This window comes from Panulirus ornatus, chromosome 11, assembly GCF_036320965.1.
Source record: "Panulirus ornatus isolate Po-2019 chromosome 11, ASM3632096v1, whole genome shotgun sequence".
Lineage (NCBI taxonomy): Eukaryota > Metazoa > Arthropoda > Malacostraca > Decapoda > Palinuridae > Panulirus > Panulirus ornatus.
Window position 1 is genome coordinate 59,357,943 of NC_092234.1, and position 18,819 is coordinate 59,376,761.

Sequence of the window (18,819 nt, forward strand, 5' to 3'; positions counted from 1 at the left end):
TTACAGACACAAACCCTCTTCTAGAGGGCCACTCAAAATAGGTTATATAATGTCTAACTAACCCAAACATAAATTTACAAAAGGGTAAGAACACCTCCACAGTAAATATCTGGATTGAGTTTTGCACCTTTATTTCAAGGCAACTCAACAGGCCTTGGTTGCTAAGTTTGTAGTGCATGAAAATTTCTCCCCAAAGTCAGTGACCCTCTAGCCATGTCAAACACAGCACATTCTCATAAGTTTTCTATGAAGGAACCCAAGTGGCTTTTAGCTACATTCAGACCATGCAGATGATCTTCAATTACAGTAAATCGTTTATTTAACTGACCAATTGGGGAAACAGGGTGTCCACTGATGCTGAAAGTCCATTAAATCAAAAATGTAACCTATGAGCCATTTTCTTACATCCCAATTAACTTGTCCCTCAACCCTATTGAACCTAATAACCTTGCTCTTATTCACATTTACTCTCAACTTTTTCCTTTCACACACTTTTCCAAACTCAGTCACCAACTTCTGCAGTCTCTCACTTGAATTAGCCACCAGCACTGTATCATCGGAAAACAACTGACAACCCAGGCCCTCTCATTCCCAACAGACTGCATACTTGCCCTTCTCTCTAAGACTCTTGCATTTACCTCCTTAACCACTCCATCCATAAACAAATCAAACAACCATGAAGACATCACATACCCCTGCTGTAGACCTGACATTCACTGAGAACCAATCACTCTCCTCTCTTCTTACTTGTACACATGACTTACATCCTTCATGAAAACCTTTCACTGGTTCTAGCAGCTTACCTCCCACACCATATAATTGATTGCCATTTCCTGTGTTGGTGAGGTAGCACCAGGAAACATACAGAGAAAGACTCATCCATACACACATATATATACATGCATATATACATATATACACAACCCGGCCCAAAGGAAATAGCATTGCCACCCCCTGTCTCTAGGAGGTAGTGCCAGGAAACAAAAGAAGAAAGGCCACATCCACTCACGTCCATTTTCTAGCTGTCATGTGTAATGCACCAAAATCACAGCTCCCTATCCACATCCAGGCCCTACAGACCTTAAGATGGTTTATCCCAGATGTTTCACATGCCCTGGTTCAGTCCACTGATGGCATGTCAAACCCAGTATACCACATCATTCCACTTCACTCTATTCCTTGCATGCATTTCACCCTTCTGCATGTTCAGGCCTCGACCACACAAAATATTTTTCACCCCATCCTTCCACATCCAATGTGGTCTCCTGCTTCTCCTTGTTCCCTCCACTTCTGACACATATATCCTCTTTGTCAACCTTTCCTCACTCATTCTCTTCTTATGTCCAAATCATTTCAACACACCCTCTTCCACTATCTCAACCACAATCTTTTATTACCACACATCTCTCTTACTACCCTTTCATTACTTACTTGATTAAACCCTCTCACACCAAATACTGTCCTCAAACACTTCATTTCCAACCTAACTGGTATAGGATTAATGGTGAAATGGTCCAACTACTAGAGAATGCGAAGAAATAAAAAGTAGAATAGAATGTTATGCAAAAACAGGCATCAAAAAATCTCATCAGAGCACTCTCTAAGACCTTGGAGTGATATTGTCTGATGACTTTGTCTTCAGGAAACACAAAAGAACAACAGGATCCTATTGCAAAGGTTGGCAGACTGGATGGCTAGAGAATGGATGTAAGTGGATCTGTCCTTTCTTTGTCCGTTCTTGGCACTACCTCGTTAATGCATGAAACGGCAATGAAGTATGAAATAATTGCATAGGCACTATCAGCACCAAAAGGCCAGCTGGGCTGACACTGTATCATGATGGTCCATGTTATAATAATAATAATTATAATAATAATAATAAAAAAAAAAATGGGAGTAATTTAGGTGCTTGTACTGTGGTAAAATTGTTGTATCCAGTTAAGCTATCCCCACACATATGAACAGTATTCTCTTAAACTGTCATTTTTACTCACAATAAGTGTATTTGTACTTTGTCCTATAAACTGATATATGCATGCTACATGCAATGCTTTTCTCCTAGTATCTCTGTTACTGGTACATGTGCTATCAATCAACTTATCTATCTTAAAGTAAATCAACTATCAAACTCACATCTTAAACAAGAATTTTCTCCAACTATAAAAAAGCACTACTTACTCCTCCTTTTCAGACTTTAGTTTCTCAACTTCCTTCTGTCTTTCTGCCATACGCTCCAGCCTGGCTTGGTGGCGCCATCTAAAGAGGGAGGGGGTGTCAATGTTTGGATGAGTGTCATCTTCATCATCCGAAATCTGCCAGAAAAAGAATGAAATGTCAAGGTAAGTCTCTTGCCGTTTATATTAGATGTATTATTTTTTATTAAACTTAGTCGCTGTCTCCTGCATTAATGATATGGCACAAGGAAACAGACGAAAGAATAGCCCAACCCACCCACATACACACGTATATACATTGCGTATTTCTCAGAGATTTCCCAAAGATGTAAAGAGCAAGAATAACTGTCACAATATCAACCACTTCACTGCAGCAGCTCTAATATACAAGGAACAGTCTATATGAAGGATATTCCTAAATATCTTAGAAAATATGTCTCAAGCATTTTATCGCAATTACCCCCAAAAACATTCTAAATAAGATGATATACAACTTAACCTGGTGAGATATTGTTTGCGTGAGCTATGGGGCCCTTACTAATGCTGCTCTGCTGCCTGGCACATGAGGTATTCATGATTATTTTCAGGCATATGCAGTGAGACATGTCATTCAGGTATTTTTGAAAATGTTTTTGTCACAAATAAATATGTTTACTACAGGTTTTCATCAACAAAATCTATTTTCTTGTGAGACACAACTTCAAAAATCATTATACAACATAAGGGCACACATCTCATTGAGGATTCCTTGACATCTCATATACTGACCAGTGTGTAGAAAAAATTTATGGTTTAGAGTCGAAAGAATGTGTGGCATGCCACTACAAGCATTAATGTCTATACAGTATATACTTGTTCCAGCTATAGAGAAATGTGAAAAAAGTATTGTCATACATATCCAAATCACAGTGAAAAAGAAAAATTATCAGGGCATACACGCCACAGCTGACCTGAAAGAGTCAAATTCCATAATGTATCATAATCATAACACTATCAATATAAATATTCTCTGGACTTTCTTTACCTAGAAGACATGGCTACTTCTCACATTTTTCTTATTCTTACTTGTAATTCCATGCATTATGGATACTCTACTTGATAGCTGTGATTATCTATTATACAGTCATGACATTCACCCAAAGGTAAAGCATTCATCTTGTAAATACAGTGTTTTGTGTTCAAATCCCACAAAATGATCTCATGCTCAATATATCCTCTAAGCTCTTCACAAATGAAAAGACTTCTGAAAAAAAATGCATTACATTTAATGAAGCTGTGATGTCAGTCTGGAATATAAGATGAGCAAGGTTTGAGGAAACATCGATCATCATCCATGAATTCTGTATGGCTAACATATGACCAGTTACTATTTTTTTTGTATCATTTGTACCTCAATTTATATTAAGGTTACTTATGATAGCTATAAATGCTGGAAGTCAAGTTTAACCTTATTAAACCATAAATAATCAGTAACAGACTCTTGCACACTGATGACAGCGTAAAACTTGCAAGAAAACTGACAAATGGTGCCAGTAAGTAGCCAGTTAACAGTGTTTGTCTTATAAAACAGAAATGCATCCCGTCATATAAAACAGAAATGCATCTCACCGCTGATCAAAGTGCCAGTGATTTTCCTTTACACTCTAGTTACTGAAATTGTAATATTCTTGTATCAGTGAGCTGAATGGAGTTAATCTAGAAAAAATTGCATAATAATGTCTCACAAGGGGGGTGGGGGTCCTACAGGTGTAGAATGCCCTTCCTATACTAAGTTAATACTAAACTGCAAAGCAAATGCACAGTAGCAGTACTCCTATGTGATCATGTACAAGTTTGCTCAATGAAGGTGTGTGTAATAAGGTAAAGTGAGTAAAAAGAGCACAGAGAAAAGTTACTTGCCACAAGAAAGGTTGTTAAGTCAGACCACATTTTCTTCCGATGACTTTGTTGGCATGCCTTATGATTGTAGAACTAACAAGGAAAGAACAACCTAGGATTCAAAGTATTTATATACATTCTATTTACTATCAAAATCCCTAAATCTTTGTCGCAGTTTTTACCTATTATCCCTGAGTATGTGTTTTAACATATAACACTTCCAAAGATTTTAATAATAAAAACTGTGTCTTCATACAAAGACTTGCATAACAGGTGCTCAGAGTCATCACACGAGCAATATTTTTCATAGGCTTATCTTGAGCAATCTTCCAATATCTTGACATGTATGGCTATTAAGTGTCTTGGTCACTACAGGTGCTTACGACAGAGTCGACCACTCTCTGAAAGTAATTCTGAAAGGCAAATAGTAAGTAAAATATGTGTAAATATGTGACTGAGTGTGAACAAATGTGGCCCATTTTTTGTCTGTCCCTGGCACTGCCTTGCTGTGTGTGTGTGCGTGCTATTTCTTGCATGGCAGGGTGGGGATGGGAATGGAAGTAGGCAGCAATTATGGAGATATACATTTTTTTTTTTTGCTTTGTTGCTGTCTCCCGCGTTTGCGAGGTAGCGCAAGGAAACAGACAAAAGAAATGGCCCAACCCACCCCCATACACATGTATATACATACGTCCACACACGCAAATATACATACCTACACAGCTTTCCATGCTTTACCCCAGACGCTTCACATGCCTTGATTCAATCCACTGACAGCACGTCAACCCCGGTATACCACATCGCTCCAATTCACTCTATTCCTTGCCCTCCTTTCACCCTCCTGCATGTTCAGGCCCCGATCACACAAAATCTTTTTCACTCCATCTTTCCACCTCCAATTTGGTCTCCCTCTTCTCCTCGTTCCCTCCACCTCCGACACATACATCCTCTTGGTCAATCTTTCCTCACTCATTCTCTCCATGTGCACAAACCATTTCAAAACACCCTCTTCTGCTCTCTCAACCACGCTCTTTTTATTTCCACGCATCTCTCTTACCCTTACGTTACTTACTCGATCAAACCACCTCACACCACACATTGTCCTCAAACATCTCATTTCCAGCACATCCATCCTCCTGCGCACAACTCTATCCATAGCCCACGCCTCGCAACCATACAACATTGTTGGAACCACTATTCCTTCAAACATACCCATTTTTGCTTTCCGAGATAATGTTCTCAACTTCCACACATTCTTCAAGGCTCCCAGAATTTTCGCCCCCTCCCCCACCCTATGATCCACTTCCGCTTCCATGGTTCCATCCGCTGCCAGATCCACTCCCAGATATCTAAAACACTTCACTTCCTCCAGTTTTTCTCCATTCAAACTCACCTCCCAATTGACTTGACCCTCAACCCTACTGTACCTAATAACCTTGCTCTTATTCACATTTACTCTTAACTTTCTTCTTTCACACACTTTACCAAACTCAGTCACCAGCTTCTGCAGTTTCTCACATGAATCAGCCACCAGCGCTGTATCATCAGCGAACAACAACTGACTCACTTCCCAAGCTCTCTCATCCCCAACAGACTTCATACTTGCCCCTCTTTCCAAAACTCTTGCATTTCACCTCCCTAACAACCCCATCCATAAACAAATTAAACAACCATGGAGACATCACACATCCCTGCCGCAAACCTACATTCACTGAGAACCAATCACTTTCCTCTCTTCCTACACGTACACATGCCTTACATCCTCGATAAAAACTTTTCACTGCTTCTAACAACTTGCCTCCCACACCATATATTCTTAATACCTTCCACAGCGCATCTCTATCAACTCTATCATATGCCTTCTCCAGATCCATAAATGCTACATACAAATCCATTTGCTTTTCTAAGTATTTCTCACATACATTCTTCAAAGCAAACACCTGATCCACACATCCTCTACCACTTCTGAAGCCACACTGCTCTTCCCCAATCTGATGCTCTGTACATGCCTTCACCCTCTCAATCAATACCCTCCCATATAATTTACCAGGAATACTCAACAAACTTATACCTCTGTAATTTGAGCACTCACTCTTATCCCCTTTGCCTTTGTACAATGGCACTATGCACGCATTCCGCCAATCCTCAGGCACCTCACCATGAGTCATACATACATTAAATAACCTTACCAACCAGTCAACAATACAGTCACCCCCTTTTTTAATAAATTCCACTGCAATACCATCCAAACCTGCTGCCTTGCCGGCTTTCATCTTCCGCAAAGCTTTTACTACCTCTTCTCTGTTTACCAAATCATTTTCCCTAACCCTCTCACTTTGCACACCACCTCGACCAAAACACCCTATATCTGCCACTCTATCATCAAAGACATTCAACAAACCTTCAAAATACTCACTCCATCTCCTTCTCACATCACCACTACTTGTTATCACCAGACGTGTTATATATATATATATATATATATATATATATATATATATATATATATATATATATATATATATATATATATATATTTTTTTTTTTTTTTTATACTTTGTCGCTGTCTCCCGCGTTTGCGAGGTAGCGCAAGGAAACAGACGAAAGAAATGGCCCAACCCCCCCCCCAAACACATGTACATACACATGTCCACACACGCAAATATACATACCTACACAGCTTTCCATGGTTCACCCCGGATGCTTCACATGCCCTGGTTCAATCCACTGACAGCACGTCAACCCCTGTATACCACATCACTCCAATTCGCTCTATTTCTTGCCCTCCTTTCACCCTCCTGCATGTTCAGGCCCCGATCACACAAAATCCTTTTCACTCCATCTTTCCACCTCCAATTTGGTCTCCCTCTTCTCCTCGTTCCCTCCACCTCCGACACATATATCCTCTTGGTCAATCTTTCCTCACTCATTCTCTCCATGTGCCCAAACCATTTCAAAACACCCTCTTCTGCTCTCTCAACCACGCTCTTTTTATTTCCACACATCTCTCTTACCCTTACGTTACTTACTCGATCAAACCACCTCACACCACACATTGTCCTCAAGCATCTCATTTCCAGCACATCCAACCTCCTGCGCACAACTCTATCCATAGCCCACGCCTCGCAACCATACAACATTGTTGGAACCACTATTCCTTCAAACATACCCATTTTTGCTTTCCGGGATAATGTTCTCGACTTCCACACATTTTTCAAGGCTCCCAAAATTTTCGCCCCCTCCCCCACCCTATGATCCACTTCCGCTTCCATGGTTCCATCCGCTGCCAGATCCACTCCCAGATATCTAAAACACTTCACTTCCTCCAGTTTTTCTCCATTCAAACTCACCTCCCAATTGACTTGACCCTCAACCCTACTGTACCTAATAACCTTGCTCTTATTCACATTTACTCTTAACTTTCTTCTTCCACACACTTTACCAAACTCCGTCACCAGCTTCTGCAGTTTCTCACATGAATCCGCCACCAGCGCTGTATCATCAGCGAACAACAACTGACTCACTTCCCAAGCTCTCTCATCCCCAACAGACTTCATACTTGCCCCTCTTTCCAAAACTCTTGCATTTACCTCCCTAACAACCCCATCCATAAACAAATTAAACAACCATGGAGACATCACACACCCCTGCCGCAAACCTACATTCACTGAGAACCAATCACTTTCCTCTCTTCCTACACGTACACATGCCTTACATCCTCGATAAAAACTTTTCACTGCTTCTAACAACTTGCCTCCCACACCATATATTCTTAATACCTTCCACAGAGCATCTCTATCAACTCTATCATATATATATATATATATATATATATATATATGGGAGCAAATGGGAACTTCAGTGAAGGGCGCAAATGGGGAGGTGATAACAAGTAGTGGTGATGTGAGAAGGAGATGGAGTGAGTATTTTGAAGGTTTGTTGAATGTGTTTGATGATAGAGTGGCAGATATAGGGTGTTTTGGTCGAGGTGGTGTGCAAAGTGCGAGGGTAAGGGAAAATGAGTTGGTAAACAGAGAAGAGGTAGTAAAAGCTTTGCGGAAGATGAAAGCCGGCAAGGCAGCAGGTTTGGATGGTATTGCAGTGGAATTTATTAAAAAAGGGGGTGACTGTATTGTTGACTGGTTGGTAAGGTTATTTAATGTACGTATGACTCATGGTGAGGTGCCTGAGGATTGGCGGAATGCGTGCATAGTGCCATTGTACAAAGGCAAAGGGGATAAGAGTGAGTGCTCAAATTACAGAGGTATAAGTTTGTTGAGTATTCCTGGCAAATTCTATGGGAGGGTATTGATTGAGAGGGTGAAGGCATGTACAGAGCATCAGATTGGGGAAGAGCAGTGTGGTTTCAGAAGTGGTAGAGGATGTGTGGATCAGGTGTTTGCTTTGAAGAATGTATGTGAGAAATACTTAGAAAAGCAAATGGATTTGTATGTAGCATCTATGGATCTGGAGAAGGCATATGATAGAGTTGATAGAGATGCTCTGTGGAAGGTATTAAGAATATATGGTGTGGGAGGCAAGTTGTTAGAAGCAGTGAAAAGTTTTTATCGAGGATGTAAGGCATGTGTACGTGTAGGAAGAGAGGAAAGTGATTGGTTCTCAGTGAATGTAGGTTTGCGGCAGGGGTGTGTGATATCTCCGTGGTTGTTTAATTTGTTTATGGATGGGGTTGTTAGGGAGGTGAATGCAAGAGTTTTGGAAAGAGGGGCAAGTATGAAGTCTGTTGGGGATGAGAGAGCTTGGGAAGTGAGTCAGTTGTTGTTCGCTGATGATACAGCGCTGGTGGCTGATTCATGTGAGAAACTGCAGAAGCTGGTGACTGAGTTTGGTAAAGTGTGTGAAAGAAGAAAGTTAAGAGTAAAAGTGAATAAGAGCAAGGTTATTAGGTACAGTAGGGTTGAGGGTCAATTCAATTGGGAGGTGAGTTTGAATGGAGAAAAACTGGAGGAAGTGAAGTGTTTTAGTTATCTGGGAGTGGATCTGGCAGCAGATGGAACCATGGAAGCGGAAGTGGATCATAGGGTGGGGGAGGGGGCGAAAATTCTGGGAGCCTTGAAGAATGTGTGGAAGTCGAGAACATTATCTCGGAAAGCAAAAATGGGTATGTTTGAAGGAATAGTGGTTCCAACAATGTTGTATGGTTGCGAGGCGTGGACTATGGATAGAGTTGTGCGCAGGAGGATGGATGTGCTGGAAATGAGATGTTTGAGGACAATGTGTGGTGTGAGGTGGTTTGATCGAGTAAGTAACGTAAGGGTAAGAGAGATGTGTGGAAATAAAAAGAGCGTGGTTGAGAGAGCAGAAGAGGGTGTTTTGAAATGGTTTGGTCACATGGAGAGAATGTGTGAGGAAAGATTGACCAAGAGGATATATGTGTCGGAGGTGGAGGGAACGAGGAGAAGAGGGAGACCAAATTGGAGGTGGAAAGATGGAGTGAAAAAGATTTTGTGTGATCGGGGCCTGAACATGCAGGAGGGTGAAAGGAGGGCAAAGAATAGAGTGAATTGGAGCGATGTGGTATACCGGGGTTGACTTGCTGTCAGTGGAATGAATCAAGGCATGTGTATGGGGGTGGGTTGGGCCATTTCTTTCGTCTGTTTTCTTGCGTTACCTCGCAAACACGGGAGACAGCGACAAACCAAAAAAAAAAAAAAAAAAAAAAAAAATATATATATATATATATTTTATATTTTATTTTGCTTTGTCACTGTCTCCCACGTTTGCAAGGTAGCACAAGGAAACAGACGAAAGAAATGGCCCAACCCACCCCCATACACATGTATATACATACACGTCCACACACGCAAATATACATACCCATACATCCCAATGTACACATATATATACACACACAGACACACACACCCATGCACACAACTCACACTGTCTGCCCCCACTCACTCCCATCGCCACCCCGCCACACACGGATATATATATATATATATATATATATATATATATATATATATATATATATATATATATATATATATATATATATATATTTTTCTTTTTATACTTTGTCGCTGTCTCCCGCGTTTGCGAGGTAGCGCAAGGAAACAGACGAAAGAAATGGCCCAACCCCCCCCCCATACACATGTATATACATACGTCCACACACGCAAATATACATACCTACACAGCTTTCCATGGTTTTCCCCAGACGCTTCACATGCCTTGATTCAATCCACTGACAGCAAGTCAACCCCGGTATACCACATCGCTCCAATTCACTCTATTCCTTGCCCTCCTTTCACCCTCCTGCATGTTCAGGCCCCGATCACACAAAATCTTTTTCACTCCATCTTTCCACCTCCAATTTGGTCTCCCTCTTCTCCTCGTTCCCTCCACCTCCGACACATATATCCTCTTGGTCAATCTTTCCTCACTCATTCTCTCCATGTGCCCAAACCACTTCAAAACACCCTCTTCTGCTCTCTCAACCACGCTCTTTTTATTTCCACACATCTCTCTTACCCTTACGTTACTCACTCGATCAAACCACCTCACACCACACATTGTCCTCAAACATCTCATTTCCAGCACATCCATCCTCCTGCACACAACTCTATCCATAGCCCACGCAAATATAAATATATATATATATATATATATATATATATATATATATATATATATATATATATATCGTCCAGATAAAGTCTCATCACTTATGGACTGATGATGGCTGGCCAAGCTCCTGACACCTACCTACCCAGCCGGCAGAGGCCGCCCACAGTGACGGTGGTGGTGAAGAACCTGCAAGTGGAGATGACGAAGGACCAGCTCTGATACCTGTACGAGAACTTCGGCGGAATCTGTGAGGTCGAGATCCCAGCAGGGTGGCCCTACACCAAGTTCATCTTCGGGTTCGTGAGTCTGGACGCAGCACTGGACGCTGTGTTGAAGCTGACGGGCCTGATGGTACAGGAACGGAGGATCCACGCTGAGGTGGCCCACACTCACAGGCGCAACACAAACAACAGGACATTTCTGCATGAGGGCCTAGTGACTGATGCTGAGATGAGCGATGCGAGCTGCGACCTCTCCGTGGACAACATCAACATGGCCGTCCTCCAGACGTGTTACCAGTAGTGGCAGAAACACTGCAGGAAGCACCAAGACACAGAGCTGCCATCTTTTGGCAAAGTCATAGAGATGCTGTCAAAGCTCCCAACCAACAACAAAGAGGACTCGACACTTCGTCAAGGTGGAGGAGTCTTCCCTGCTGATGCCTAAGGACCTCACCCTCCCCCTACGCACGGCACACCAGTGAACTTGACTTTTAACCTTCCAAAAGAAGGAACAAAGAAAAGGGCCAAGTGAGGATTTCCCTCAAAGGCTCAGTCCTCTGTTCTTAACGCTACCTTGCTAATGCGGGAAATGGCAAATATTATGAAAAAAAAAAATATATATATATATATATATATATATATATATATATATATATATATATATATATATATATATATACATATATATATATGGAGAAGGCATATGATAGAGTTGATAGAGATGCTCTGTGGAAGGTATTAAGAATATATGGTGTGGGAGGCAAGTTATTAGAAGCAGTGAAAAGTTTTTATCGAGGATGCAAGGCATGTGTACGTGTAGGAAGAGAGGAAAGTGATTGGTTCTCAGTGAATGTAGGTTTGCGGCAGGGGTGTGTGATGTCTCCATGGTTGTTTAATTTGTTTATGGATGGGGTTGTTAGGGAGGTAAATGCAAGAGTTTTGGAAAGAGGGGCAAGTATGAAGTCTGTTGGGGACGAGAGAGCTTGGGAAGTGAGTCAGTTGTTGTTCGCTGATGATACAGCGCTGGTGGCTGATTCATGTGAGAAACTGCAGAAGCTGGTGACTGAGTTTGGTAAAGTGTGTGAAAGAAGAAAGTTAAGAGTAAATGTGAATAAGAGCAAGGTTATTAGGTATAGTAGGGTTGAGGGTCAAGTCAACTGGGAGGTAAGTTTGAATGGAGAAAAACTGGAGGAAGTAAATGGAGGAAGTAAAGTGTTTTAGATATCTGGGAGTGGATCTGGCAGCGGATGGAGCCATGGAAGCGGAAGTGGATCATAGGGTGGGGGAGGGGGCGAAAATTCTGGGAGCCTTGAAGAATGTGTGGAAGTCAAGAATATCATATCGGAAAGCAAAAATGGGTATGTTTGAAGGAACAGTGGTTCCAACAATGTAGTATGGTTGCGAGGCGTGGGCTATGGATAGAGTTGTGCGGAGGAGGGTGGATGTGCTGGAAATGAGATGTTTGAGGACAATGTGTGGTGTGAGGTAGTTTGATCGAGTAAGTAACATCAGGGTAAGAGAGATGTGTGGAAATAAAAAGAGCGTGGTTGAGAGAGCAGAAGAGGGTGTTTTGAAATGGTTTGGGCACATGGAGAGAATGAGTGAGGAAAGATTGACCAAGAGGATATATGTGTCGGAGGTGGAGGGAACGAGGAGAAGTGGGAGACCAAATTGGAGGTGGAAAGATGGAGTGAAAAAGATTTTGTGTGATCAGGGCCTGAACATGCAGGAGGGTGAAAGGAGGGCAAGGAATAGAGTGAATTGGATCAATGTGGTATACCAGGGTTGACGTGCTGTCAGTGGATTGAATCAGGGCATGTGAAGCGTCTGGGGTAAAGCATGGAAAGCTGTGTAGGTATGTATATTTGCGTGTGTGGACGTGTATGTATATACATGTGTATGGGGGTGGGTTGGGCCATTTCTTTCGTCTGTTTCCATTGCGCTACCTCGCAAACGCAGGAGACAGCGCAAAAAAAAATATATATATATACATATATATATATATATATATATATATATATATATATATATATATATATATATATATATATATTGGAAATGAGATGTTTGAGGACAATGTGTGGTGTGAGGTGGTTTGATCGAGTAAGTAACGTAAGGGTAAGAGAGATGTGTGGAAATAATAAGAGCGTGGTTGAGAGAGCAGAAGAGGGTGTTTTGAAGTGGTTTGGGCACATGGAGAGAATGAGTGAGGAAAGATTGACCAAGAGGATATATGTGTCGGAGGTGGAGGGAACGAGGAGAAGTGGGAGACCAAATTGGAGGTGGAAAGATGGAGTGAAAAAGATTTTGTGTGATCGGGGCCTGAACATGCTGGAGGGTGAAAGGAGGGCAAGGAATAGAGTGAATTGGAGCGATGTGGTATACCGGGGTTGACGTGCTGTCAGTGGATTGAATCAAGGCATGTGAAGCGTCTGGGGTAAACCATGGAAAGTTGTGTAGGTATGTATATTTGCGTGTGTGGACGTATGTATATACATGTGTATGGGGGGGGTTGGGCCATTTCTTTCATCTGTTTCCTTGCGCTACCTCGCAAACGCGGGAGACAGCGACAAAGTATAAAAAAAAAAAGAAATATATATATATATATATATATATATATATATATATATATATATATATATATATATATATATATATATATATATATATATATATATATCTGATGCCTGTTCCTTCTGGGAACTCCCATCAAAGGGGTGAACACAAAAAGTCTCGACTTATTCCTGTCCATATATGCCTTCCTTGTGTACATCATTCCATATATTTTTCCATCACTCTTCTCCCGCTAGTATTCTTTCACTATTTCCCAATGTTACATGTGAGCTTCTCTCACCAAACTCTTTTTTTGTACTATCATACACTCCTCTCATAAACTCTCCATCTAGCATTCTTTCCACATGCCCAAACCACCTCAAAAGTATTATGTTTTGCCCACTCCACAATTCATTCCCTACCTTATCAAATCTCTCATACACCCCCACATTTCTTTCTTCATCCCGTCTTGTCATTCCACACACTTTCTACAAGCCAGGATTCTTGACCTCTGTGACTCATTTCATGTCCATCTTTGGGCTACATAGATCAGGGTCATGGGGACTATGCTGTTCCTTAATCATTTCTTCATTTCCACGCTTACAACTCCAATGACTTTTTTACCCTGTACAATTCTCTCTCTTATATCACCAAACTTATCCAAGATAACTCCTAAGTACTTAAATCCTGTCAACTCTTTCAGTCTTTCTCCCTCCATGCCTATAACACAGTTTACTATACTTTCTTCCCTCACTGTATATGGCTTTACAAATTCTACACTTTCACCCTGTTTCCTTTCAAACACAATTACTTTAATTTCTCACATTTCCCTTCAACTGCCAAATAGTTGCAGCAAAAAACATAGTCTCATCCACAAACAGGATTGTCACTACATATCTACAACCCTTTCCCTTGTTTTGGTTACATTTCTCTTACCATTCCATCCATACATATGTAAACAAGTCAAGGTAACATCATATAGCCATGCCTGACACCCACATGTATACCAAAACTTTCACTCAACTCTCTATCCACTTTTACAGATGCATTTCCTCCTCTATAGAAGCTTTCACAGCATCCAACAGTTGAACCCTACCCTATATATCCTTCACAAATCCATACGGCATTCCACTCAACTCTGTCATATGCTTTCTCCGACACATAAATGCTGCATTCAGCTTTTTACCTTTAGCTGGATACTTTTCCAGTCATTCTTGCATTCAGCTTTTTACCTTTAGCTGGATACCTTTCCAGTCATTCTTACTACAAAGATCTGATCCGTACAACCCCTACCTTGTGTCCATAGAGAGAAGTGCTTTTTGGCCAGTCTGAAAGGAGATTACAAGAAGGGCCATAAGATAAGGGCCATAAGATTAGTAAAAGGAGCATTAGGAAGTGAAGGAATGTTAGTGTCATCCAAGGCAGAGTTAAAGGAGAAATTGGAACGAAAGAGAGTTGCTTTGTCTACAGGAGAGACAGCTATAGTACTATCAAGACAGAGAAGTGAAGGAAAGGTATAGCTAAAGATCAGAGACTTATCTGTAGATGACGAGGAGAGGTTATTGCATTTTCCAGTTATGTGCCCGAGTGAATTTTTCAGTAAAATATGAAAGTGGTAATTGGTGCTTTTTTTACTACTTATTTATCAAGGCAAAACCACACAGTTACTATTTCTGGCAATAATATGATAAGACAGAAAAAGAAATGTAAAACATTAAAGAAAAGTATCTATGATCTGATGCCTTTAGGAAAGCACCGTCTTCCTCAAGTGCGAAAGACTTCTTGCTCCTTACACTCAGAACGATGAACAAATTGAAGGCACAGAAAAAAATAAGTGCCAGATTTAGAGGAATGCTAAGCAGTTTTTCACTGCTAACTCCTGGGAATTCACAAAAATCACCATGCACTAAAACGATGTCTATCTATGTATTACAATTCATAATACAAACTCAAAATGATGAATGACCTGCCAAGGGTTTGAAAAAAATCAAAGCACTAGATTTAAAAACATTCTACATTATCGATATACAATATATATTCTATCTAAGCATTATAATGCATAACACACTTAAACAACAATTAATGTCTCCATAGATTACCTAAATAATGGTGGCAACAGTGTAAACAGAAGAGATGAAATGAATCACTAACTTGGTGTCAGTAGTTGGATTGCCGCATCATTGTTTATGCATGGTTAATTCTATGCTACCCACTGAAGAGAAGAAGCACTTTACAGGAACCTGGCACCATCCTGTGCAAACTGCACAGGATGTGAAAGCTGTTATTTGTAAGTTGTGGACGTTAATCGTATTTTGCAGCAAGAAGCAATGCTAAAAGGTTAAATGCTATTACCAAACTTGAAAAGAATGTGCTAGTTTTGTCCTAATGTTAGGCGTGAAAAGATTCTTTAATATCTCCTCCTCAATTTACTTCAATGTAATTCATATATTTGCCAAAAGACATTTTGTCTCCTTTACAATCATCTTACAGTGGGGCTCCGGATACAGATTTGGTGCATCACTGACTTCTCATGAACAGATTCCTGCAGTTTATTTTCCGAAAGACAATATTCATATCAAGGCCATCTTTCATTGTGTCCCATCCTCATTACTCAGCATTCACTTAGGTGTAATTTCATCATCTATGTACCACCCTGTGTCCCATAACCATTGCTCTGCATTAACTGGGATTAATTTCATCAGTCACATACCAAATCATCTTGGAGTTTGTCTAGGTCCCCTTGCAAGATGATGCAATTCTTAAAGTTTGTTTAGGTCCCCTTGCAAGATGATGCAATTCTTACTTTATCTCTTTCATAACCTTGGCATATCTAATATATTCAGGTATGAGTCAGATCCTTCTGGAATGCTATTTTCAAACACAAGGAGCAATGGTCCCAGGTCAGAGCCCTGTAGCAAACCACTGGTGACACCAATCCATTTCAAGAAGGCACTTTTAGCATGTCCTTTGTTCCCTTCCACTAAAGAGACTATTCGTCCATCAAAGAAGTCTCCCCTCTATTTCTGCCTACAGGTCAAGCTTCCTTACTAAACTCCTATGTGATTAAGTCAAATGCTTTCTTTTGGGTATTCTAACTACAAGTAAGCCATCCAACCTTCTCTTTTGGAGCTCACTCTTGCTATTGGTATGAGGAGGCTGGGCAGTAGTTCCACCAGCCACTGTGTCATTAGCTTTAAGTATAATTTTTCTGCACATAGTGCAATGCATAATCATGGATATGTTTGCTCTATTACAACAATAACTGAAAGTAAAACTGATTTCAACTGCTGGACATAGTAAGATTTTCACAGGTTCTGTTGAACTGTGTGTGTTTCACCTACACTTGTACTATTAATGAAACATTCTCTATGATTTTCAAAGCCCTCAACTTCATCAACTTTCATTATCATAAAATAAAGGATAATCATCACAGCCACATGCCTGATCTTTATTCATTTTCCACAATAAACCAATGATCCTATAAGAAACTCTACTAGATTCCAAGGCTAAATTTAAACATCAATCATCCATTGATATGATTTCCAACAATTTTACAAAATCAAATCTCAACACAAAACTTAAAAACTGCATCTAATCTTGTCTGTATTCAAGCATATCATAAATCTTAATAATTTCCATATTTTTGGAAAATCTTTGGTATTTTCTAAAACATGAATACATTTAACTAGGCCTTCATAACTACCATCCTCGCACAATGTTTTGGATGTAATGTCCTATTGACCTAATATAGTCAAGGACTACCTGGTACTTACAATTATAGCATGAGTATCCTAAACAACAAAATCTACCAAAATCCATGAGGACTGCAGTAATGAATAAAGTACACCTGTTATACAGTAGGATGCCTAGTTGAATTAAAGAATACATAATTAAATTTGCAGTACATTGCTTAAGTATGTTTTCAAGATATCTTTTTGCCACCTTAATCCTGACGATGCAACACCATGTTTCCTGGTGCATAACGGTATGTGCTACACAACCTAACTAATCTAACCTATTAGATTCCTTTGAATAGGAATACAAAAAAGTCACCATGACCTTAACCATGCTATATACCACACTGACCTTGGAGCAGTTGCTCTGGAATCCTTTAGTGCTATTCACTATCTAGCAAGCTCACTAGATATCGAGAAAGGTTCCTGTAGGCCACACTTGGATCACAGGCTATGATAATGTAGCAATCTAACCCATTATCACCTAAATTTTACAAGCATTTCGACTTTATATCACCCTAGTGTTACACTGTTATCATGGCAGAACAACCATTCCCCTAAAAAATCACCAGACATTTATCTATTACAGCTCATGGTGAAAGTAAAACAAGTATAGGAAATGCTTATGTAGGAGACAGCCTTACACCAGCCACAATTCAGGGAAGCAGGAATTAATAACAAATCTATTTACACTCAATGGTAAATTTAGTACTAGAACTGTCCACAGAATACAGTCCAACATCCTAACCTGGTAGATTCCATTGTGTGAAAATATATAATCCAATCACACACACATGTTCCCATGAAATGAATCTATTCATAAATTAGGTGAAAACTCTTACCTCAATGTCTTTCCACTTGCTGTAGTCTACCATGTTTACAATTTGTGACGTCGGAGGCCAGGGTTATCATACGTCTTGCGCCCTCTTGACGTACTCTCTCCCTCACACCATCCTACATAGCACTATACACCTTTCCTTGTCAATAGTTTCAAAACGAGCGACGTTTAACAAAATATTTATATACGATTTTGTTCAGTTACTGGACTGACTATACTTGCTTCAGCGAAGAGACATGGCCCAAAACTAGACGATTCGTTGATGGAACCTTCTGGTTAAAGCCTCCACTTGAGTACGTTAATGCTACCGGATATACCCTCTTCATCTTTTATCTCTGGTCGATTTTTTTTTTTTTTTTTTTTACATCGAATGGTAATCGATATTCTTATTTTTCGCCATTCACGGCAAACGAAAAAAAATCTGAACATTTCGTTGCGGGCTATCTACACTTATTTATCACATGCTGCCAAAAGTGACTTAGTATTGGTTAAATCATTTTTAGGTTACGGTGGGAAACGTTCGCTAACTACTACAATATCCTTCAGTGATAAACATTAAAAAAAAAGACATTGTTCGCTAAAAAATATTTTGCTTTAAAGAAGTTAATAATACTATCGCGAAGCATACCAACAAGGATATTGATACAGTTCTCTTTCCCAAAGGTTCTTTTTAGCTTCATTTTAAGAGTGGGTCTTCCTGTGAACAGTCTGAGGATCATGCATACACAACACTATACAAAACCAAGAATAAGCTTCGTGAATATATACAGTAGGTAAGCACAATTACGGTTCAGTAAAATAACTAACCAAGACTCTTCTATTTTATC

General features: G+C 40.2%; 1 protein-coding gene across 2 annotated transcripts in view; it reads right to left on the bottom strand.

Annotated features, from left to right (window-relative positions):
- Cdc37 (cell division cycle protein 37) overlaps positions 1-18,316 on the bottom strand; it is a 45,860-nt gene extending 27,544 nt beyond the window's left edge. Inside the window, exons 1-2 of one of the 2 annotated variants that reach the window (XM_071667185.1) lie at positions 17,997-18,316; positions 2,179-2,312 (exon numbers count right to left, since the gene is read on the bottom strand). In XM_071667185.1, coding sequence (XP_071523286.1) covers positions 2,179-2,312; positions 17,997-18,029 — 167 coding nt within the window. In that variant the 5' untranslated portion in view covers positions 18,030-18,316. Of the gene's footprint in view, positions 1-2,178; positions 2,313-10,868; positions 11,175-17,996 lie in introns of those variants that run through there. The other variant, XM_071667184.1, reaches the window with a different exon arrangement.
- Between the last annotated feature and the right edge of the window lie 503 nt (positions 18,317-18,819).